The 24,710-nt window shown below is 43.3% G+C and overlaps 2 protein-coding genes across 5 annotated transcripts in view; one reads left to right on the top strand and one right to left on the bottom strand.

The window, feature by feature from the left end:
* NAA15 (N-alpha-acetyltransferase 15, NatA auxiliary subunit) overlaps positions 1-3,748 on the bottom strand; it is a 90,172-nt gene extending 86,424 nt beyond the window's left edge. For all 4 annotated transcript variants that reach the window (XM_015450848.4, XM_005555945.5, XM_045392886.3 and 1 more), the window contains exon 1: positions 3,414-3,748. Coding sequence is in view for 3 of the 4 variants with exons in the window: in XM_005555945.5 (XP_005556002.1) it covers positions 3,414-3,467 (54 nt within the window). In the remaining variant the exon portion in view is untranslated. The remainder of the gene's footprint in view (positions 1-3,413) is intronic.
* Positions 3,749-9,459: 5,711 nt separating this feature from the next.
* NDUFC1 (NADH:ubiquinone oxidoreductase subunit C1) lies at positions 9,460-15,239 on the top strand. Its single transcript, XM_005555947.3, has 4 exons — positions 9,460-9,563; positions 10,150-10,253; positions 12,649-12,728; positions 15,101-15,239. The coding sequence occupies exons 1-3, from the start codon at positions 9,497-9,499 to the stop codon at positions 12,706-12,708; spliced, it is 231 nt and encodes a 76-aa protein (XP_005556004.1). The 5' UTR covers positions 9,460-9,496; the 3' UTR covers positions 12,709-12,728; positions 15,101-15,239.
* Positions 15,240-24,710: the final 9,471 nt, after the last annotated feature.

The raw sequence follows: 24,710 nt of genomic DNA, 5'->3' as shown, positions 1-24,710 counted from the left end.
ACATACAGCACACACATCACATTAAAAGTCCAACGTTTCCTTTATCAGGGCAAAAAAAAAAAATCTTAAAATCAAAAGCACTAACTTACTATTGAATCTCAAGAAACTGAAGCAATTTCAAAAAATCAATACTATCCTTTTGGTCAGTAATACTTTCTTCACTCCTAACGTATGAGAACAATAAGGACATTTTAGCTCCTTTACTTTTCTTTCATTTAGTGACTTTCACATTTCTCTCACATGTAACTTATTAACAGATCTACAGCACTGTGATTTTAGCAATGAACTTACAGGTTTTTGCCCCACTAACACTACCACAAAAAAATATTTAAGATGTTTAATCAAAAATTGCTATTCTATGGATGGTTAAACACACTGTGGTACATCCATATCATGGAATACTACTCGGCAATAAAAAGGAATAAACTATTAGCTGGATGTGGTAGCCCTGTAGTGATCCCAGCTACTCCAGAGGCTGAAGAGGGAGAAGTGCTTGAGCCCAGTAGTTTGAGGTTACAGTGCCCTATTGATAGAGCCTATAAACAGTCACTACACTCCAGCCTGGGCAACAGAGGAAGACTCTATCTCTAAACCCAAAAAGTTGTATACTGTATGATTATTTTTAGTAAACACACTGGGAATGGCAAAATTATACAAATGCAGGACATGTACTGATTGCTGGAGCCTGCAGCAAGAGGGGATGGGAGTGGGGTGGGACAGATGTTGGATGTGGTTCTAAAAGGGCAACAGAGGGGTACTTTGGACTGAGGGAACTGTTCTGTAGCCTAATTGTAGTGGTGCAATCTATACATGGGATAACACTGCACAGAAGTAAATACAGTCAGCTCTCATTATCCTTGGTATCTGCATCCATAGGTAAAAACTATTTTTAAAAAGCACAATAAAAAATACAAATTTTTAAAATACAGCATAACTATATAACATTAATATTGCATTAGGTATTATAAGTAATCTAGAGATATTTAAAGTGTACAGGTGATATGCATAGGTTATACGCAAATACTACACCACTTTATGTAACGGACTCAAACACCTGCAAATTTTGGAATCTCGCGGGATCCTGAAATCAACCCCCGACAGATACCAAGCGATGACTGCACCCGCGTGCGCGAGCACTCACACGCATGTACAAGTAAACTGGGGATATGTGAATAAGATTGGTGGATCGTATCAATGTTTAATAATGAACCATGGTTCTGCAAGGTGTTAGTGTTGGGAAAACTGAGTAAAGTGCACTATATTATTCCTTAAACTATGTGATTATACAGTCTTCTCAAAATTAAAAGTTTGATTTATTTAAAAAGTGCTAACACTTGAGAAAACCTTAATATGAACCAGATAATAGACAATATTAGAGAATGACTGTTAAAAGTATACAAGACGATGTCCTTATTCTTAGGAGATGCTTGTTGAAGTATTTAGAGATGAAATTTTTTGTTTTTGAGACAGTCTCGCTCTGTTGCCCAGGCTGGAACTGCAACCTCCACCTCTCAGATTCAAGCGATTCTTGTGCCTCAGCCTCTCTAGCAGCTGGGACTACAGGCGCACACCACCACGGCTGACTAATTTTCGTATTTTTAGTAGAGACAGGATTTCACTACGTTGGCCAGCCTGGTCTCGAACTCCTGACCTCAAGTGATCCATCCGCCTGAGCCTCCCAAAGTGCTGGTATTACAGGTATGAGCCACTGTGCCCAGCCTAGAGATAAGTTTTATGTCTACAACTTACTTTTATACAAATGTATATAAACATATACATAGTGAGAAAACATATATGGCAAAATATCAAGTGTTAAATTTAAGTAAAGGTTTAGGAGTGTTCCTTGTTCTCTCAACTTTTCTTTTTTTTTTTTTCAAAATAAAGAATTGTGAAGAAGAGATTAAAGATAAATTGTTATTATAAACTTATGTTATAGTTCTACCTGCACACCAATTAGTCTTTTTAACGGTTTAAAAGTAACTTTTTTCCTAAAACTATTTTACAGCTCCACCTACACTCTTAGTCTTAAAAGAAAACAAAACAAAATGCCAATAAGAATTTCAGGGCAACAGTTTTCCGACACTGGATGTGACGTTCTAATATTTTTCAACATGAATTCACTAAATCTGTAAGGCATATGGACACTTTTGTAAAATCAAAGTTAGTTCAAATGGATGATTATTTATTTCTAGAAAAACTGAATCCCTAGAGTTGTTCTACTTTTCAAACAGGTGAACTAAATTATAACTGCAGGGGAAAAGGTTAACACTTTCACACACACATCCTAAATTTTAAAAGTCTGAAATTTGGCAAACACAGTTAATTCTATCATAAGGAAAAGTTTGCGTGAAAGGGGCAACCCACATACTAAATGCCAAACAAAAAATGTACTACAATGTGTTAATTATAGTTCCCAGGCTACAGGACATATTTTAAAATGTAAACAGTCCCAACAAACATCAATGCATTTATAGTTTTAAAAAATGCAAACTGCACACATTTGAAATGTAGGGAATAAGTCTGAGTTAGCGTCAACAAAATCCTTCTCAAAAGTTCTTATATTCTCTTTTCTCTGGTGAGTTTTTGCATGTGTTAATACACTTTAGTGTATAAGAAAAGTCTAGGTCTGGAACGTTTCAACTAAAGACTCAACTTTTTACTTCCTACCGAACCGCCCCCTCGCCAATGGGCCCCACCTCCCGAGAAGAGTGACGGGGTGGGGCTGTTTCCCGCTCGGAAACTAAGAAATAAATGCCTCATCCCTACTCCAGAAACGAGAGAACAAGGGAGGCAGAGGCACCGAAGACTCCAGTATGCAACTGACTACAAGGAGGTAGTCGTTTGAAAAGCTTTCTTTCCTTCTCTGAACTCTTTCTTTCCCTCCTCTCAGGTCATTTGACCCCGGGCCGGGCGGAGACAGGTGAATCCCAAGAGAGGAGGAAGAGGGAGGGACAGATGATGGAGGGAGAACCGCGTTTAGGCAATGAATGAGCCTGCTGCATCCGCACCACCTGTTCCTTCCAAGGGTGCCACCCCGGCCTGCCGGCAGGGTTCCCACACCAACCGGGCCGCGACTCCTGCCGGTGTTGCCCACTTGCCCGCCAAAGGCCGGGCCTCTCCTCCCCCAGATCGGGGAGAACGAGAACCGGCAGTCTAGACCCAGGAGATCGGGGCCTAGTCCGGAACCAGGGCCTCAAGCGTGGGGATGGAAGGAAGAAGGCTGTGGTCCCTGGAGCGCGGGCCATAGTAGGAACCACAGAGAGGGGGCAAAGCAATGCATTCGGCCTGACGAGGACTATGAAGGCGGGGTCCCGGGCGGGAGTGGCTCAGTGCCCGCCGGGCCGAGGTTAGGGGTGACAGGCCCGGTTACCGGCTAAATCCTCCCCACTGCTTGCCCGGAGCCTCACACTTACCAAGATCCGCTTGAAGAGCGCATTCTCCTTGGGCGGGAGGCTCACGGCCGGCATCGTTCCGGCTGCTCCTGCTGCTCCCGCCACCACCCGGCTCGGTCAGTCAGTTTGTCCGACCGTCGCCGCTGCCGTTCCCTCGCTGCTTCAGCCTTGAATATACCGATCCGCCGCCACCACCAGGCCTCGGGTGTCACCGCGTTGCCCTACCCGGACACCTCCTTTTTCCTCGTTGTCTTTTTTCCTTTCTTACTTAACGCTGCCGCCGCCTCCCCCACTACGGGTCTCCGTCGGCGGTTCACGTGGTAACTGAACAGACCGACAGAGGCAGCCAAAATGGCGGACGCAGAGGGCTTTCCCACCCGGGTCACACCTCCTAACACGCAGGCGCGGTGACCTCCTTTCCCCACCTCCTCTGGGTTTCGGAGCTTGCCGGGAAACCTGGAGGCTGGCCCGCCTGTGGAGGCCGGGAGGGTCCGGGCAGGCCCCGCCCATCCTTTCAGTGCGTGGTGCCCTCGAAGCGCCCGCTGAGCTACGGGAGGCTAGGCAAATACGATTCAGACCGCCTCCTCATCAAAAATAGCCTCTCTGGCGCCTTCCTGCCAGATTGACCTTTCATTCATTGGAAAGAGTCTCGCACACTGTGTGATAATCGTTTGAGTCCAAAGCGCTAAAATACAGGTGTAGGTGTTTGAGAAGCGCTGTAGTTGATTATGGACGAAATGCCTAATTTAAGGAGCAGAGGCGGAGTGGAAAATGAAAAAAGCTTCCCCGCAGTGGAGACTTATTAACAGCCCTGGAGAGGAAGGGGCTTAATAGAGTCTGAAAAGCGTGAAAGAGCTTGACCAATGAAATGGGCCTGGCTGTCGTATCGGTAATTTGGTGAATGTTGCTTAAGATCAGCCTGGAAAGGTAGTTAGCCAGATCCGAAGTGACATATTTGCACTGCCAGGGGAGCCTCTGGAGGTTAAAGTATGTGTTTTAATTTCGTTGTTGAGGCCATATAATGCAGAGTTGACGGACCAACCTTACGAGGCACCTTGCAGTGGAGTGGTGGAGAGTTAAAGACACTGACTTTACCCTGGAGCTGACTTCAAACTAGTGCTTAATATTGTGACTCGAACTCCCCATCCCCAGAAATTCTCAGATCTTAGAAGCCAAAGACTGGCAAGGATACTAGAGAGAACTACTCGAGTAGGCGAGGTCAGACTAGATACTGAATAGGACCCCTTCCAAAAATGTAAGTCATTTCATTAACAGGTGACAATAAAACTTTTTCAAAGTGGCATTCCATTGATCTAAAAATTTTCAAGTTATATGAGCCACTTTTAACCTTTGGTTTTTGATTACCTCTTTCCAAATCCTGATTTCACTCTGTAGCATTCTTTGCATTACGAATTATTAAACAGTATGTTATGTACATGTTTTTTACTCTTTTAAATTTATTTACAAAGACATTTTAATTTTCAAACTTCTCTTAACTGTCCCTGAAAGGTGTGAGTTGAGAAATATGTTTCCCAATATAAACTTGGGTTTTCTAGCTGCTATATTGATTGTCCTCTCCCTTCACCGGGGTCATAAATAAGGTTTTTAACAGTCAAATCCTGGAGTTTCCTTAAATTCTGTGATCTCTCTTCAAAATTTTGAGAAAATCATATGTACAGGAAACTATGCTTCAGTTTGAAATATGGCCAGTCTTTTAACCTTAACTTTATAAAACTAACGGCAAGCTTATAATTCATTTTTAAGCTGTTATTTAATAATAACCTGCAAAAAGTCACTGCCCCAAGAGGTCTTTCAACTGTCTGAACTATTGAAAGACAGAAAAATAGTCTAAATGTAGTTGATAATTTTAGCTTGGATTTCCAAATCTCTGGCTTCATATCCAAAAATCCCCACAGCAATACTATTTGCTATAGTTCTCTAAATTTCTCCTGTAAAGAATATTCTATTTTCCTTCAGAGGAAGAAAATGTCTGGTCTTTGAAACAATCAGTAGTTTCCACCAGAACCTTAGTACCTGATTAGATGAGCCAGAAATAGAGTTTGGCAAATGTTACATTCTTTTTGGGTGATGACAAACAAATGGCAATTGTAAAGGCTCGGCAAATACTAGTCTGATTCAACATTTAACTGATTCATTTCCTAGTTAAAATGCACCTACAGGTAACAGTCTGACCACATAGTAACCTGAACTGAATAAAAAAAATATATTTACTCTGATTACCACAATTTCACAAATAGAGATCCCATTTGAGTTATACTTTGACAGCCATGCTTTCAGAACGTTAACATATCCAAGGCTATATGCTGTGGCTGCTGCTGCTGCTGCTAGTTAATTCATCTTACCCCATGTGCTTGCATGTCACTATGTTCAAAATGCCAACTCTGAAAACTATTAACCAAAAAGAAAGAAATAAAATCATTTACCTTGCAAACTTTAATTCTACAAAAGGGATATGTAGAGTGAAATTTCTCCATATACGTAAGATGTTCTCTATTGAGACTGTTACATCTTATTAAGTATTTGGGGCCGGGCGCGGTGGCTCAAGCCTGTAATCCCAGCACTTTGGGAGGCCGAGACGGGCGGATCACGAGGTCAGGAGATAGAGACCATCCTGGCTAACCCAGTGAAACCTGTCTCTACTAAAAAAATACAAAAAACTAGCCAGGCGAGATGGCAGGCGCCTGTAGTCCCAGCTACTTGGGAGGCTGAGGCAGGAGAATGGCATAAACCCGGGAGGCGGAGCTTGCAGTGAGCTGAGATCCGGCCACTGCACTCCAGCCTGGGCAACAGAGCGAGACTCTGTCTCAAAAAAAAAAAAAAAGGAAAGAAAAAAAAAGTATTTGGGTCTTACTTTAAAAGAAAAAAAAAAAAAGGCTGGGCGTGGTGGCTCACGCCTGTAATCCCAGCACTTTGGGAGGCTAAGGCGGGCGGATCACAAGGTCAGGAGTTCAAGACCAGCCTGACCACCATGGTGAAACCCCGTCTCTACTAAAAATACAAAAATTAGCCAGGTATGGTGGTGCGCGCCTGTAATCCCAGCTACTCAGGAGGATGAGGCAGGAGAATCGCTTGAACCTGGGAGGCAGAGGTTGCAGTGAGCCAAGATCGTACCACTGCACTCCAGAGCAAGACTCCCTCTCAAAAAAAAAAAATAGGCCAGGCATAGTGCCTCATGCCTATAATCCCGACACTTTGGGAGGCTGAGGCAGGAAGATAGTTTGAGACCAACCTGGGCAACATATTGAGACCCCATCTCTGCAAAACAATTTTAAAGTTTGCCAGGTGTGGTGCTGTGAGCCTGTAGTCCCAGCTACTTGGTGGGCTTAGGTGGGAAGATTCCTTCGGCCCCAGAGGTCAAGACTGCAGTGAGCTGTGATGACACCTTTGCTCTCCAGCCTGGGCAACAGAGCTGAGACCTTGTTCCAAAAAAAATAAACAACATAAAAGAAATTCATGTATTTGTCACCTAGATTTAACAAATGTTAACAATTTGCCTTTGCTTCTGGGTGTTTTTGTGTGTGTATAGACAGGGTTTCTCAATGTTGCCCAAGCTAGTCTTGAACTCCTGGGCTTAGGCAATTAACCCACCTCAGCCTCCCAAAGTGCTGGGATTATAGGTGTGAGCCCCAAAACCTGGCCTGCTGCTGAGTCTTAAAAAATAAAAACTTATAGATACATCTTGGTGTGTGGGGAGGTGGGAGGTTGTTGGTTTTTTTCTTTTCTTTTGTTTTCTTTTGTTTTTATGACAGGGTCTCACTGTGTCACCCAGGCTGGAGTGCAGTGACACAATCTTGGCCTACTGTAGCCTCAACCTCCCAGGTCCAAGCGATCTTCCTCCCTCAGCCTCCCGAGTAGCTGGAACCACAGACGTGCACCATCACACCCAGCTAATTTTAAAAATATATATTTTGTAGAGATGTTTATCTACCTAGGTTGCACAGGCCAGTCTTGACCTGGACTCAAGCAATCCATTTGCCTTGTTCTCACAAAGTGCTACGATTAGAGGCCTGAGCCACTGTGACTGGCTCAAGTCCTAAGTTTGATTCATAGTATTCTCATGCATGCTATATCAATAAACATATGTGGTTTTTTGGGGGGTTTTGTTGTTTCGGTTTGGTTTGGTTTGTTTTTGTTGTTGTTGTTGTTGTTTTGCATTTTATACAGTTTTTCAATTCTTGCTCTTTCTTTACCTTCCTTCGGAGATGTGATTTTTTTTTCCCAGTGGAAAAATCTTGGACTAAAACTTTGCATTTCTGGCTGCTAACTCAAATCCTCTATCTTTTCACCTGGATCATAAATAAGATTTTAGTGTTCAAATTCTGAAGATGCTTACATGAATGTTATGAAGCAACTTCTAACAAAATATTATAGATATTAGTTCCTAGCTGGAATTACTTACTCAGGATTCTTTTCAAGATGGAGTTTCACATACAGCTGCATACTCCATACTCCAAGTGTACAGTTCCCATAAGCTCTAATATGCTGAGAAAAATGTGCTTATACTTCATCACTTTCCCAAAATACACACTAGTAAAAGGCTACAAGGGCCAAAGCTCTGAAAAAGAACAAAGCAGTCTTTCCCAACAGCAGTACCGAAATTAGTAATTTGCTTACTGGTTCTGTATACTCTGACTAAAGGTAGCATCTGTTTCAACTTGTTGGATACTAGCAAAAGCTTCGTCAGGAGAAGCTTCCAAAGGATGGTGTAGAAAGGATATACAACTGACAGGCTGCTGAGTGGACAAGAAGCCAATAAGTTGAGAACCAACAACTGGCTCAGCACATTCGTTGGGTAATTTACTTACTTGAGCATGAGTCCAGGAGGCTCAAACTAGATTACAAACTAAAGTGACTCACAATTTAGCAATCCATTTAGCCACCATTTGCATGTTAAAATGAGCCAGAAAATATCGTACAATTAATTGACTTTCTGGTCAATAATTTTTGGTTAAAAAAAGATGTTAAAATAACATTGCTAAAGAGAATATAGGAGATTTGCTAACATTTATTTTGGTTTTAAAATTAATGACATAAGGTTTAACGGATTACTTTTAAAGGGTCAAAATGTATTGTCTGTTACCTATAAATATTTTTACTAGTCTTTAGACATCAGATTGAACTGAATTGAATGTACAAAGATCTGGCTCAATTGTGCAAGATAAAACCTATTCCTCAGAACAATGTCTTTAATAGGCAAAACCAAATAAATTGTTTACTACCACCAGAGAGTTGTTTAAGCTTCTCAACAACCCTATAGGTTGTATGTTACAGATGTAAAACTTAGGTATAGAGAGGTTAGGTAATTTGCCTCTTACTAGGTTAAGAAATCATAGAGCTAAAAAGTGGTGAGCAGAATGGCTTTGAACGCTGATTCTACAGCTTATGGTCTAGGGTGGTCCAAGTCTGTTAGGTGAGCTAAGGAGGATCACTAGATCTGGGGTCAGAAGACCTCAAACTGTATCCCACCTCTGCCATCTATGTGATCTTGAGCCCTTGAGCCTATCCAAGGCACTAATTCTACTTCACAGGTTTGTGAGGCTTCAGTATGATCGTGAGTGTAAATGGTGTTAAGAAATCTTTTCAACTATAAAATATGTCACCTTGGGTGAGTAGCTGTCTTTAAGCTTCATCTGTAAATTGAGGCTTATAATCACGGCATGATATGTGCTCATTGTGAAGATGAAATAAGGCAGTGAATGTAAACCATATGATACATTAATGCACCGTGCCTGGACCACAGAATTCAATCCAAGCGCTAGTTATTATTGAGCACGACACTTTTCTTTTTTCTGGCTCATGTAGGAAAATTTTAATAAACCTCTTGATGAATAGCCGTAGAGATGGGGTGAAAAACCCCCAGAGGACAGAGAATAGAAATTCTTTTTTCTTTTAATTACTTTCTTCCTAATTCCACTGTATAGACAGAAGGCTGAGGCCGGGGTGGTAGAGAACCTTGCGGTGCTGGAACTCACGTTGACGCCCCCACGGAGCTCGGCTGCAGAGCCCTGGAGTCCCGCACTTCCGCCCGCCAGGTGGCGCTGGTTGTGTTGCCGACTCGGAGAGACTGAGCCTGGCCACGCAAGATGGCGCCGTCCGCGTTGCTGCGTCCCCTCTCTCGGCTGCTGGCCCCTGCCAGGCTCCCGAGCGGCTGTGAGTGTCCATCCTCCTGCAGGCCGACTCTACCCTCAGATTACCCCTCCTAAGGCGGACCCAGCCCACGGGTGCAGGAGGCGGCAGCGGCCCGGGTTCGTCCTGCAGTGACCTTCGCCGGCCGTCGACTCAAGGCCCAGCCCGCGCCTGTCCCCTACGCAGGACTCTCCGCTCCCCATCACCCGCCTTCAGCACTTATTCAAGTGCAACCTGAGCACTCTTGGCCTTTGTAAATGGGCTTTGGGTCTCTGCCTTCCCCACCTCTGTACGTTCGGTCCCGTAGACTGGGAGAGGAGACACCCTTCCCGGGCGCCTCCTACATGACCACTCCCGAGTCGTCTGAGGGTCCGCAAGCCCTTAAATGAGGCCTTGAAGGCCTCGGGCAGGACAGGTGCTACCTGTCTAACTCTCCCAGTGGCCCTGGGCGAAGTACTTGACCTCTCTGAACCGCTATTTCCTTGGCTGTTTAAGTGGGAGATGGGGGAGTTAAAGGGAGAATTAAATGCGATAATACGCACGTAAATGTTAGGGTTTTTTCCCTACCAGGCAGTAAGTTACAGATTTACAGACCCTCTGCCCCTTTCAGCTTCAGCGCGGTCAAAGTTCTACGTGCGAGAGCCGCCGAATGCCAAACCTAACTGGCTGAAAGTTGGGTTGACCTTGGGCACCACCGTCGTCTTGTGGGTCTATGTAAGTACTTTACTCCCGGATGTCGTGAGACTACGCCAGCGTGGCGGGGAATGAGATAACATTGCGAGATTGAATGGTGCTGTTACGTGTACGTTGTATGGCAGTGAAAGTCTCACAACAGTAGGATATTTATATAATTGCTGATACATATTTCTCCAAAAGGGAAATCTCCAGGACTAAAAAGAAATTAAGATTTCAGCAACATTGAGAAAGTATGATGGGACTGAAATTTCTGTTATTGTTCCTTAACATGGTTTTGTAAGGAATGGCAGTTTTACTAAATAGTAATTATACTTTATTTCTTAATGAGAATTGAGGCTAATTGGAGTTTTATAAAGGTACCTTTTTCAGATGCTGTAGGGTCAAACCAGCAGTGTACAAGTTGTACAAATTGAATCCCAGTAGACTTTCAAAACATTAGGTTTTAATCAATGTTTGTATAAATACATTGCTGGAAATTATATATAGTGTGTAGCTACCTTTTTAAAAAAATTTTCAGGCCAGGCGCAGTGGCTCACGCCTGTAATCCCAGCACTTTGGGAGGCCGAGGTGGGCGGATCACGAGGTCAGGAGATCCAGACCACTCTGGCTAACACAGTGAAACCCCGTCTCTACCAAAAATACAAAAAAATTAGGCGGGTGTAGTGGCGAGAGGCCGAGGTGGGCAGATCACGAGGTCAAGAGATCGAGACCATCCTGGCTAATACAGTGAAACCCCATCTCTACCAAAAATACAAAAAAAAATTAGGCTGGTGTAGTGGCGAGCGCCTGTAGTCCCAGCTACTCAGGAGGCGGAGGCGGGAGAATGGCTTGAACCCGGGGGACTGAGCTTGCAGTGAGCGGAGATATCGCCACTGCACTCCAGCCTGGGCGACAGAGCCAGACTGTCTCAAAAAAAAAAAAAAATTAGCCGGGTGTGGTGGCGGGCGCCTGTAGTTCCAGCTACTCGATAGGCTGAGGCAGGAGAATGGCGTGAATCCAGGAGGCGAAGCTTGCAGTGAGCCGAGATATCGCCACTGCACTCCAGCCTGGGCGACAGAGCGAGACTGTCTCAAAAAAAAAAAAAAAAAAAAATTCACGCCGTATGCTTTACACATAAACTTGCGTTTAATCATTTCAACAACACTATGTGGTACCTAATACTGTTGACCCGTTACAGATAGGAAACACACTTGGAGAAACTAGTTTGCTGAACCCAGTTCTCCTGACTTCAGAGGCCACACTATCCTATAAACCACTGTGAAACACTGCCTCTGTAGGACTAAAATTTGTTTTTAAAGTTAAAGTATCTGCTATATTCATATTTAAAATTTTGTTTTTTATCTGATGGGTTTGGGGCTTCCTCCACTGTCCCCCAGCTCTTAGATTTTTTAAATTTTCTTGTTAAAGTGGTTCAGATTGTTGACTTGGAAAGGGGTGAGATATTGAGTCACTCACAACTTAATAGTAACTCATCTTTTTGAATGATGTTGCTTATAATGAATTTTATACATTCTTAATTTAAGGTTTTCTCTAACAAAAAGCTTGATTACTGCTGAGAGCACTAGTGATTGAACTTGGATCTTTGATTGCCATGAATGTCATTGTATATAAACCGTTTTTCCAGTTGCATATTCTGTCAGACAGTGGTTCTAAAAATGTGACTGTCCTCCATAACATCTAATTAATACACATACAGTTTTGTGGTGGGGTTGGTCATTCAATCAAGGTATCACACTTCTAAGATTAGAAGTATAACACGCACCCACCAACCAGCCTGGATCCCATTTAATAACCAAGTTCTACTATATCATATTGATTTACCCCTTTGTGATAAGCCATTTCATTACATTTATTACCCACCAAATAAGGTAAAATTTTTTGGCAGTAGTTGAATTCAAATTTTTGGCTGGGCACAGTGGCTCACACCTGTAATCCCAACACTTTGGGAGGCCAGGGTGGGTGGATCACCTGAGCTCGGGAGTTCAAGACCAGCCTGGCCAACATGGTGAAACCCTATCTCTGCTAAAAATACAAAAATTAGACATGCGTGGTAGCAGGCGCCTGTAATCCCAGCTATTCAGGAGATTGAGGCAAGAGAATCACTTGAACCCGGGAGAAGGAGGTTGCAGTGAGCCAAGATCGTGCCATTGCACTCCAGCCTGGGAGGCGAGCAAAATTCCATCTCAAAATAAATAAATAAATAAATAAATATTTAAGGTCTCCCTTGTCAAATTTAGTATGTCAGATTGTGGTGAGCAAGTGTATACCTTTCCTGATTTTTGAACTTTTGGATTGCTTAGCCTTTTATTTCTAACTAGAATAGTTGTTTATTTTTTCTATTCTTATTCCTCTTACAAAATATAAGTATCCAGGAAGATTACATTTCTAATTTTAACTGTTTAACTCTTTATAGCTCATCAAACAACACAATGAAGATATTTTAGAGTACAAAAGAAGAAATGGGCTGGAATAAACTTTTGAAATACTAACACAGTAAGTATACAAGTTTATTGGATGAATGGATTATGCAAATTAACTTGACCTCTTTTTTAAATACTGAAAAACAAGTTGTTGTTTGTTTTGTATTAGGTTTTTACATTTTAGCACCCGCATTTCTGTCTGAGACAAATTTATAAATTTGTAATACCTTACCTCAAGCAGCTGGTTTTGTTTTGGGGGGTTTTGGGTTTTTTGGTCTGTTGTTTGTTTGTAGACCTGTTGGCCAGTCTGGTCTCAAACTTCTAGCCTCAGGTGATACTCTTGCTTCAGCTTCTCAAAGTGTTGGAATTGTAGGGGTGAGCCACTTTGCTAGGCTCAAGAATCTTTTAGCATAATCATTTTTAATCACTACTCTTTGACTCTGTTTAAAGAAAGGTATGTTTAAGAATGAAACCAAAATCATATTATTTTCTTAAATCTAATAGTGCTTTATACTTTGCTTTCATAGCACTTATGACAAATTATTATTCTTTGTGTGTGTATTTCTTAATATCTGTTCGGTATCTTGTACACTTGAGTGTGAATTCCATGAGAACAGAAACCTATTTTATTGTCATTTATTCAGCAACTTGCTCATCTGGTCCATTTAGGAGTTTAATATTTGTAGAAGTGATGAATGTATAAGGGCAATCAATTCATTTTATTTTTTATTTTTGAGACGGAGTCACCAGGCTGGAGTGCAGTGGCACAATTTTGGCTCACTGCAACCTCCGCCTCCCGGGTTCAAGCGATTCTCCTGCCTCAGCCTCTCGAGTAGCCGGGACTACAGGCACGCGCTACCACGCCCAGCTAATTTTTGTATTTTTAGTAGAGACAGGGTTTTACCATGTTGGCCAGGATGATCTCGATCTCTTGACCTCGTGATCTGCCCACCTCGGCCTCCCAAAGTGCTGGAATTATAGGCGTAAGCCACTGCACCTGGCCAGGGCAATCAATTTTTACATTTTTGTCTGTATGACTATTTCGTTATGATTGTCAACTCAACTAATATCCAACTGGACAGTTCGTGGTAAAAACCTAGTTGTGAACATGATACATGCCCAGCTAATTTTTGTATTTTCAGTAGAGACGGGATTTTGCCATGTTGGCCAGGATGATCTCGATCTCTTGACCTCATGATCTGCCCACCTCGGCCTCCCAAAGTGCTGGGATTACAGGTGTGAGCCACTGCGTTTGGCCAGGGCAATCAATTTTTAAATTTTTTTCTGCGTGACTATTTCATTATGATTGTCAACTCAGCTAATATCCAATTGGACAGTTCCTGGTAAAAACCTAGTTGTGAACAAGATAGCGTATTCTGCATGGTCCGTGATTTAAAAGAGAAAGTTTATTTTATATATAAAATATATACACCTGGCTGGGCGCAGTGGCTCAAGCCTGTAATCCTAACGCTTTGAGAGGCCAAGGGGAGTGGATCGCTTGAGGCAAGGAGTTACAGATCAGCCTGGCCAACATGGCGAAACCCCATCAATACTAAAAATACACAAAAACTAGCTAGGTATGGTGGTGCGTGCCTATAGTCCCAGCTACTTGGGAGGCTGAGGCACAAGAATTGCTTTAACCCAGGAGGTAGAGGCTGGGAGGTTGCAGTGAGCTAATATTGGGCTACTGCACTCCAGCCAGCCTGGGCAACAGAACGAGACTCTGTCTCAAAAATAAATGAATGAATAAATAAATAATATATACATCTAATAGATATGTATCAAATATATGTAAGTATACCATATACGGTGTGTGTATATATATATGGTGTATTTCTGAAAACCCTTTTTAAAAAATCCTATATTAATCCTTTTATAAGTGAAAAGTCACTTAAAAACTCAACTTTCATGATTGGGTTGATTAAAGTAAGTAACTTACATCTGCTGTATAATAAACATAGTGATCACAGACTATCCTTTGTTTTCCATATTTTATAACTCTGAAACTGAGCTCTTTACAGTTGATAATCGAAATATTTTGCCTTTTTTCTATTAGCATCCTGCCCATTTCACTACTCCAATCAGCCAATCAAGAGATAAAAATGAGCTGGGCTTGGTGGCTCATGCCTGTAATCTCAGCACTTTGGGAGGTCAAGGTAGTGGGATAGCATATGCCCAGGAGTTTGGGCAACATAGCAACTTCGTCTTTACCAAAAAAAAAAAAAGAGGTAAAAATGAAATAGGAATTTAAATACAAACCAGATGGCTTTTGCTATTCTTTCATAGTTAAGGCAAAATATTTTTTGTTAAAATTAAATAAAATCAGGTATTGGTACTCTTTGTGGGTTTCTTTTCTGATGTTCTAAGGTGAATTATTCAGAGTAGTTTAATTTTAATATTATTTCTGCTGGTTAATGCTACAGTTTTTTTTTTTCTTCATTATAGGTATGCTCCGTATAGTGATTTTAGCTGTTCCTCTGGATTCACCATCTGTTGAGTTGTAAATGTGAGAGAAAAAGTTATATGTGAATATATACCAAGTCAGCATTTGTATTTTGCATCATTAAATAAAAAGAAATAAAAATACTTCTGTATTCTTCAGATGAAGCATATTGTGACAACTTGTAGAAAATGTTAATTCTAAGGTATATTAATAGAAGTATTTCAATATGGAAGGTACCACCTGATAAGAAGGTCAGTGGTAATTAAGGACACATTGGTAAGAAAAGTTGTTGTGAACATAGATTCAAAAGTCAGGACTAGCTGGGCACGGTGGCTCAACGCCTGTAATTCCAGCACTTTGGGAGGCCGAGGCAGGCGGATCACCTGAGGTTGGGAGTTTGAGATCAGCCTGATCAACATAGAGAAACCCCGTCTCTACTAAAAATAAAAAAATTAGCTGGGCATCGTGGCACATGCCTATAATCCCAGCTACTCGGGAGGCTGAGGCAGGAGAATCGCTTGAACCTGGGAGGCAGAGGTTGTGGTGAGCTGAGATCGTGCCATTGCACTCCAGCTTGGACAACAAGAGTGAAATTCCATCTAAAAAAAAAAAAAGGGCTGAAGGATTTACTTGTTGTCACCTTTTAATTTCTGATCAGAACATTTATTTAGTATATCAGGAAAGCAGAACTACCTTGTTACTCAAAAAACGTAGGGTCACAAAGATTAGAGGAGTCATTTTGGTAGGTTAGAAAGGAAGGATGAATCCTGTTACCAGAGTTTTTCTGACTCTCTCCTTGAATTTGAATGATTTTTATTTGGGTGACTACTTGTACTCACTGTTATAGCAACACAAAATTTGCTGTCTTAAAGTTGCTAATACAACTTTAAGCCTATGATTTTGCAAACTCTGACTCTTGGTTTTCTGTTTGTTTGTTTGTTTGTTTTGGAGGGTTTTGTTTGGAGATTTTTGAGACAGGCTTACTCCCAGGGTCAAGTGATTCTCTCACCTCAGCCTCCTGAGTAACTGGGACTACAGGTGTGTGCCACCATGCCCAGCTAATTTTTTTTAATTTTTAGTAGAGAGGAGGTCTGTCTATATTGTCCAGGCTGGTCTCCAACTCTCAAACTCGAGTGATCTTCCCACCTCAGCCTCCCAAAGTGCTGGGATTACAGGCGTGAACTGCCGCGTCCAGCAACTATTGATTTTTTTTAAAAAAGATGAAGGGTTAATAGACAATTTTATTTTATTATTTTTTTTGAGACGGAGTCTCGCTCTGTCGCCCAGGCTGGAGTGCAGTGGCCGGATCTCAGCTCACTGCAAGCTCCACCTCCCGGGTTTACACCATTCTCCTGCCTCAGCCTCCCGAGTAGCTGAGACTATAGGCACCTGCCACCTCACCCGGCTAGTTTTTTGTATTTTTTAGTAGAGACGGGGTTTCATCGTGTTAGCCAGGATGGTCTCGATCTCCTGACCTCGTGATCCTCCCGTCTCGGCCTCCCAAAGTGCTGGGATTACAGGCTTGAGCCAGCGCGCCTGGCTGACAATTTTAAATGTACATTTGACTTCCACAGTAGGTGCACCATAACTTTCAACTCCCCAAAACCTTAACTATTACCAGGTACAGTAGTATGAGCCTATAATCCCAGCTACTCAGGAACCTGAGGCAGGAGGATCTCTTGAGCTCAGGATATAGTGCACTATGCTGACAGGATGTCCTCACTAATTTTGACATCCATATGGTGACCTCCCAGGAACGGGGGACCACCAGGTTGCCTAAAGAGGGGTGAACCGGCCCAGGTCAGAAACGGAGCAGGTCAAAACTCCCATGCTAATCAGTAGAGGGATCATGCCTATAAATAGTCACTGCACTCCAGCCTTAGCAACATAGCAAGACCTCATCGCTTTTAAAAAAAAAAAAAAACTATTAATAGCCTTTTGTTGACTGGAAGTCTTATCAGTAACAGTTAATTAACACATTTTGTATGCTATATGTATTATATTTTGTTTTGTTTTGTTTTGTTTTGAGACAGAGTCTTGCTCTGTCACCCAGGCTGGAGTACAGCAGCACAATCTCGCTCACTGCAACCTCCGCCTCCTGGGTTGAAGCCATTCTCCCGCCTCAGCCTCCCCAGTAGCTGGGATTACAGGCATGCACCACCAGGCCCAGTTAATTTTTGTATTTTCAGTAGAGATGGGGTTTCACCATGTTCACCAGGCTGGTCTCGAACTCCTGACCTTGTGATCCGCCCACCTTGGCCTCCCAAAGTGTTGGAATTACAGGCGTGAGCCACCACGCCCAGCCTATATACTGTATTCTTACAATAAAGTGAGTTAGAGGAAACAAAATGTTTTTTAAAACAACTTGAAGGGGCCAGGCATGGTGACTGAATCCTGTAATCACAGCACTTTGGGACACCGAGGCAGGCAAATCACTTGCTCAGTTCGAGACCAGCCTGGGCAACATGGCAAAATCCCATCTTTACAAAAAAATAAATACAAAAATTAGCCAGGCATGGTGGATGATGCCTGTAGTCCCAGCTACTTGTGGGGCTGAGACAAGAGAGTCTCTTAAGCCTGGGAAGCAGAGGTTGCATTGAGCCAGGAAACCACTGCACTCCTTAAGGAAGAGAACATGTAATTTATTAAGTGGAAGTGGATCATCATAAAGGTCTTCATCCTCATTGTCTTCACACTGAGTTGGCTGAGGAGGAAGAGGAAGAGTTGGTCTTTCTGTCTTGGGTGGAAGAGGGAGAAGAAAATTCTGTATAAGTGGATCTATGCATAAGAACCTGTGTAGTTCAAAGTCATGTTGTTCAAGGGTGAACTGTACTTCATTTGACCCTCAGGAAAGCCCATTTCCTTTTTTTTGAGACTGGATCTCCTCTTGCCCAGGCTGAGTGTGGTAATGCGATCACAGCTCACTGCTGCCTCGATCTCCTGGGCTCAAGTGATCCTCTCATCTCAGCCTCCCAAGTAGCTGGGACTACAAGGCCCATCCAGATCTCGCTAGTTGTTGTTTTTTTGAGACGGAGTCTCGTTCTGTCACCCAGGCTGGAGTGCAGTGGCTCGATCTCGGCTCACTGCAAACTCGGCCTCCTGGGTTCACGCCATTCTCCTGCCTCACTCTCCTGAGTAGCTGGGACTACAGGCGCCCGCCATCATGCCTGGCCAATTTTTTGTATTTTTAGTAGAGATGGGGTTTCACCGTGTTAGTCAGAATGGTCTCGATCTCCTGACCTCGTGATCGGCCCGCATCGGCCTCCCAAAGTGCTGGGATTACAGGCGTGAGCCACCGTGCCCAGCCTTTTTTTTTCTTAGATGGAGTCTCACCCTGTTGCCCAAGCTGGAGTGCAGTGGTGCAATCTCAGCTCACTACCATCTCCCCCTCCCGGGTTCAAGTGATTCTCCTGCTTTGGCCTCCTGAGTAGCTGGGATTACAGGCGTATGCCACCACACCCATCTAATTTTTTTATTTTTAGTGGAAACGGGGTTTTACCATGTTGGTCAGGCTGGTTTCAAACTCCTGACCTCTTGATCTGCCCGCCTTGGCCTCCCAGAGTGTGGGGATTACAGGTGTGAGCCACTGTGCCCAGCAATTTGTAAAAGTTTTTGTAGATATGGGGTCTTGCTTTGATGCCCAGGCAGGTCTCAAATGCCTGGGCTCAAGCGATCTGCCTGCCTCTGCCTTCCAAAGTTCTGGGGTTATAGGTGTGAGCCACCAGCAAAACCCTTTATTGTGAATCACTTAAAATTTGTTTCAGTTGTCACTTCGTTAATTTGTAATTTAAACATTTATCTTGAATTATGTAGTTGGGCCCAATGTAATCTCAAGATCTCTATAAGTGGGAGAGGGAGGCACAAGAATGTGTCAGAGTGATGTGATGTGAGAGTCTTCTTTGCCATTGCTTCTTTGAAGATGAAGCTAACAGCCAAGGTATGTCAAGAAAACAAATTCCCCCCTAGAGCCTACAAAAAGGAACACAGCCCTGCTAACACCTTGATTTTAGCCCACCTGCGTCAGATTTCTCACCTACAAAACAGTAAGATAATACATTTGTGTTGTTACAATAGTTGTGTTAGAGCAACAATATGAAGCTAATATGATTTGTCACATAGTAACAGAGTAAGAGTTCAAGTATCAACTACCAATTCAGGGCACTTTTCACTAAAACACTTAAAATTTCACATCTCTAAAGGGAATAGAAAACCAAGTTCCTGGCCGGGCGCAGTGGCTCAAGCCTGTAATCCCAGCACTTTGGGAGGCTGAGGTGGGTGGATCACGAGGTCAGGAGATCGAGACCATCCTAGCTAACACGGTGAAACCCCATCTCTACTAAAAATACAAAAAATTAGCCGGGCGTGGTGGCGGCGCCTGTAGTCCCAGCTACTCGGGAGGCTGAGGCAGGAGAATGGTGTGAACCCGGGAGGCGGAGCTTGCAGTGAGCCAAGATCGTGCCACTGCACTCCAACCTGGGTGACAAAGCGAGATTCCATCTCAAAAAAAAAGAAAACTAAGTTCCTGGCCATGAGGGAATGGGAGATCAGACAACTCTCATTATACCCGCTCCCTTTTGCACTTTGGATACAATAACTGGCCAGCATAAATGTTAAAATTTTAAAACCCTTGAAATTTTGGAAACTTACAGCCTTGGAAATAAAGTACACCTTTAATGAACAGAACTTAGTGTACATTGGGCTTTGAGAATATAGCTACCTTGTGTTGTGTGGACCTTCCCCCCTTTTTTTTTTTTTTTAATTTCCCTTGTCTTCGCACAACTGATGATGGACCTACCTCTTGATTATGCCCCTTTGAGTCCAGGGAGCCATTCATGGAAGACCAGGGCTGTCCAAAAGAACTTTCCAATGATGGAATGTTCTGTTTGTGCTGTCCAGTACAATAGCCACTAGCCCCTTGTGGCTGTTAAGCATTTGGAATGTGATTAGTGTGACTGAATGTTTAGTATTATTTAATTTTAACTAATTCTTTTTTTTTTTTCTGGAGATGGAGTCTCGCTCTATCACCCAGGCTAGAGTGTAGTGGTGCGATCTCAGCCCACTGCAACCTCCGTCTCCTGGGTTCAAGCAATTCTACCTCAGCCTCCGGAGTAGCTAGGATTACAGGCACCCACCACCATGCCCAGCCAATTTTTGCGTTTTTTTTTTTTTTTTTTTTTTGAGATGGAGTCTCGCTCTGTCGCCCAGGCTGGAGTGCAGTGGCCGGATCTCAGCTCACTGCAAGCTCCGCCTCCCGGGTTCACGCCATTCTCCTGCCTCAGCCTCCCGAGTAGCTGGGACTACAGGCGCCCACAACCGCGCCCGGCTAATTTTTTGTATTTTTAGTAGAGACGGGGTTTCACCGTGGTCTCGATCTCCTGACCTTGTGATCCGCCCGCCTCGGCCTCCCAAAGTGCTGGGATTACAGGCGTGAGCCACCGCGCCCGGCTAATTTTTGCGTTTTTAATAGAGATGGGGTTTCACCACGTTGGCCAGGCTAGTCTCAAACTCCTGACCTCAGGTAATCCGCCTGCCTCAGCCTCCGAAAGTGCTGGGATTATAGGCGTGAGCCACTGTGCCTGGCCTTAATTAATTTTCAATATATATTTGTTAATACATTTAAGAAAAAATGTTTTGTAGAGACAAGGTCTCATTGTTTTGCCCAGGCTGGTTCTCACACTCCTGGGCTCAAGCAGTCCTCCCGCCTCGGCCTCCCAAAGTGCTGGGATGAACAGACCTGAGCCGCCGCTCCAGCCTAACTTTAATTAATTTAGCTAGATGGGGCTGCTGGCTGCTGTACTGAACCTCACCATTTAGAGTTGTGCCACATAGCGGCGCTGGTAAAAATGCTTCCTAAATTAAATAATTGGAACCTAACTCAAACTATGCTTTAAAAAAAAAAAATTGTGAAGATAGGCCAGGTGCAGTGGCTCACACCTGTAATCCTAGCACTTTGGGAAGCTGAAGCAGGTGGATCACCTGAGGTCAGGAGTTTGAGGCCAACCTGACCAACATGACAAAACCCCATCTCTACTGAAAATACAAAAATTAGCCAGGTGTGCTGGCCGGCGCCTGTAATGCCAGCTACTCAGGAGGCTGAGACATGAAAATAGCTTGAACCCAGGAGGTGGAGGTGGCAGTGAGCTGAGATCGAGCCATTACACTCCACCCTGGGGGACAGAGCGAGACTCCATCTCAAAAAAAAAGAAAAAAAATTGTGAGGATAGAGTGACTCACAGACCCCAAGAATAGGAGTGTACCTGAGCCCAGGAATAATTGAAGCCTGGAACCCAAATGTCATTAAGATTCTTGCTCTTGGCCAGGCGCAATGGCTCACACCTCTAATCCCAGCACTTTGGGAGGCCGATGTGGGCGGATCATGAGGTCAGGAGATCAAGACCATCCTGGCTAACATGGTGAAACTCCATCTATAATCAAAATACAAAAAGTTAGCCAAGCATGGTGATACTCAACCTGTAACCCCAGCTATTCAAGAGGCTGAGGCAGAAGAATCGCTTGACCCCGGAGGCAGAGGTTGCAGTTAGCCAAGATCACACCATTGCACTCCAGCCTGGGCGACATAGCAAGACTCCATCTCAAAAAAAAAAAAAAAAAAGGTTTCCATATAAAGAAAGATGCAGACAAAATCATATGTCGAGTATAGTCAAGGAGTTTAATAGATCAAAATCGGGTAGACCTTTCTTCAAGATTTAGGTAGTCACACTTGAAATTATTAAGCTGCCTTGGAAAAAACAGGCTGTGTAAACTAAGTTTCTGATATAAGACGTTGTGGGTTGAATTGTTTCCCCAAAAAAAGTATGTTAAGATCCCAACCCCTAGTACGTCAAAAAGTGGACTTAATTGAAAACAGGTTCATTGCAGATGTAATTAAAGACGAGTTCATACTGGAGTAGAGTGGGCCCTAATCCAGTATGACTAGTATATTTAAGAGAAGAAACACATAGGAGAAAATGGCCATGTGATGACAGAGGCAGAGATTGGATGAATCTACAGCCAGGGATTGCCGGCAAACAACAGAAGCTAGAAAAGTCAAAGAAGGATTCTCCATTAACTTAAAAATCACAAGATCTACAAGTTTGGAAATGGAAACTTTATTTCTTGTAAAGGGTTACAGCCTACAAGGTGGCCATCCTGCAGACTGGAAAGTATAACCTCCAGCAGAGCCCAGAGACAGGCACTTTGGAGGAGAAGGGATTGGGGTAGGAGCTTTATGCTGAACGGTTGGGTAAGCATTCATATTCAAAAGGTTACAGGAGGAGCTATGAATATTCACAGAGGTACTTGTTTTAGTCTGTTCTCACATTGCTGTAAAGAGCTACCTGTTGGTCAAGCGTGGTGGCTCACACCTACAATCCCAGCACTTTGGGAGGCCGAGGTGGGTGGATCACCTGAGGTTGGGAGTTCAAGACCAAGTTTCTCCGCTAACAATACAGAATCAGCCAGTCGTGGCGAGGCATGCCTGTAATCCCAACTACTCGGGAGGCTAAGGCAGGAGAATCACTTGAACCCAGGAAGCAGAGGTTGCAGTGAGCCAAGATCATGTCATTGCACTTCAGCCTGGGCAACAAGAGTGAAATTCCATCTTAAAAAAGAAAGAGCTACCTGTGACGGTGATTTATAAAGGGAAGAGGTTTAATCTGCTCATGGTTTTGCAGGCTGTGCAGGCTTCTACTTCAGAGAGGCCTCAGAAAATTTAATTATGGTGGAAGGCAAAGGGGAAGCAAGCACTTATTCACATGGCCAGCAGGAGAGAGAGAGAAGATGAGCGAAGGGAAAAATTCTACACACTTTCAAACATCCAGATCTTGTGAGAACTCACTATCATGAGAACAGTGAGGGGGGAACCCACCCCCATGATCCGATCACCTCCCACCAGGTCCCTTCCCCAACGCTGGAAGTTACAATTCAACATGAGATTTGGGTGGGAACACAGAGCCAAATGATATCAGTAGTCCTGATGCATGCATATTGGCCAAACATCCATGTAATATACAACTTGTGTTCGCTTTGGAGTGGAGACTTAACATTTCAATGTATTATAATTAGGCCCTGTATATCAAAAGATCTTTTCAGGATATGAAGGACTCAAGTGCTCAGCATCTGTAAACAGGCCAGAGCCAGTCCCTGGTAGGTGGTCCTTTTTTTTTTTCCTCCAAAGAAACATGGCCTTGCAGTTCAGTGGCACAATCAGGTCATTGCATCCTTGAACTCCTGGATTCAAGGTATCCCACTACAGGTGGGTGCTACCACACCCAGCCAATTTTCTTTTCTTTTCTTTTTGTTTTAATAGAAACGGAGTCTCAACATCTTGCCCAGGCTGGGCTTGAACTCTTGGGCTCAAGTGATCCTCCTTCCTTGGCCTCCCAAAGTGCTGTGATTACAAGCATGAGCCACCACACCAGCCTGGTGGTCTTATCAGGAGAAAGTTACTGAAATCAGTCTCTCATCCAAAGCTCTAGCTATAGCTTGTGGAACGGGGCCAGTTAGTGTCTGTTGATGAGCTACAATTGTTTTAATATTCCTTATCTGGATGCCAGTGCTTGTTTAGCTGCTAGAGAGAAAGAAAAACCTGTGGCAGTTAGAAATCGTTTATTCTTTAAGTGTAGGAGTGAGTGACTTAACCCTTGCCTAGCATGGCCTTAACTCCCATTTATAATTTGGTATCTTATTGCCACAAAGTCTCATCCATCAGTTTTAGGATCTCTATTTTAACATTTATGCTGGCCAGTTACTGTATCTAAAGTGCAAAAGGGAGCGGGTTTCTGGCCCCCTCAGGGCCAGAAACTTGGTTTTTAAGATTTTTCTGGGGTCCCCTTGGCCAAGAGGAGGTCTATTCAGTTGGCAGGGAGCTCAGGATTTAATTTTAATTTACATCCTCTATAGGTTTCAGAGAGGGAATGGCCCTGCCAACATCTTCATTTTGGACTTCTATCCTCCAGAAAACTATTAGAGAATAAATTGTTTTAAACCATCCAAGTTTGTATCCTTAGGAAAATAATACAGAAGTGTTAGGAAATCTGATGTTTATTTTGTTACAGAAGAGATAGTTAATAGATGGGGATAGTACTGAGTGACATTCAAGAATAGTCAGGCCGGGCACAGTGGCTCATGCCTGTAATCCCAGCACTTTAAGAGGCTGAGACAGGCGGATCACAAGGTCAGGAGTATGAGACCAGTCTGGCGATGGTGAAACCCCGTCTCTACTAAAAATACAAAAATTATCCAGGTGTGGTGGCACACACCTGTAGTCCCAGTACTAGGGAGGCTGAGGCAGGAGAATTGCTTGAACTGGGAGGTGGAGGTTGCAGTGAGCTGAGATTGTACCACTGCACACCAGCCTGGGAGACAGAGCAAGACTCCATCTCAAAAAAACAAAAAAAGAATAGCCTGAGAATTGACCACCTTGATTATCTTTTCTCCCTCACTTTAAGTAGTTTAAACCATGAAACATACGCTTATCAGGACTTTCTTAACTGCTTGCCAATTTGTCCTCCTAGTTGCTCCTCTAAATTGTTTAAGTGTGTGTCAGTATTTATCTCCTAAAACGTATAGGCAATAGCCTAAGAATTGAGTGCTCAGAAAAACTTAGCTGAT

The sequence above is a fragment of the Macaca fascicularis genome, chromosome 5, assembly GCF_037993035.2.
Source record: "Macaca fascicularis isolate 582-1 chromosome 5, T2T-MFA8v1.1".
NCBI lineage: Eukaryota > Metazoa > Chordata > Mammalia > Primates > Cercopithecidae > Macaca > Macaca fascicularis.
Note: the sequence above shows the minus strand (reverse complement) of the source record. Positions and strands in the feature narration are given on the sequence as shown.

Bases quoted from the DNA above. Each gene is read 5' to 3' on its own strand.
- NDUFC1 (XM_005555947.3), top strand. From the start codon at position 9,497: ATGGCGCCGTCCGCGTTGCTGCGTCCCCTCTCTCGGCTGCTGGCCCCT. The intron at 9,564-10,149 runs GTGAGTGTCCAT...TGCCCCTTTCAG, and splicing joins TGCCAGGCTCCCGAGCGGCT to CTTCAGCGCGGTCAAAGTTC. The intron at 10,254-12,648 runs GTAAGTACTTTA...AACTCTTTATAG, and splicing joins CCGTCGTCTTGTGGGTCTAT to CTCATCAAACAACACAATGA.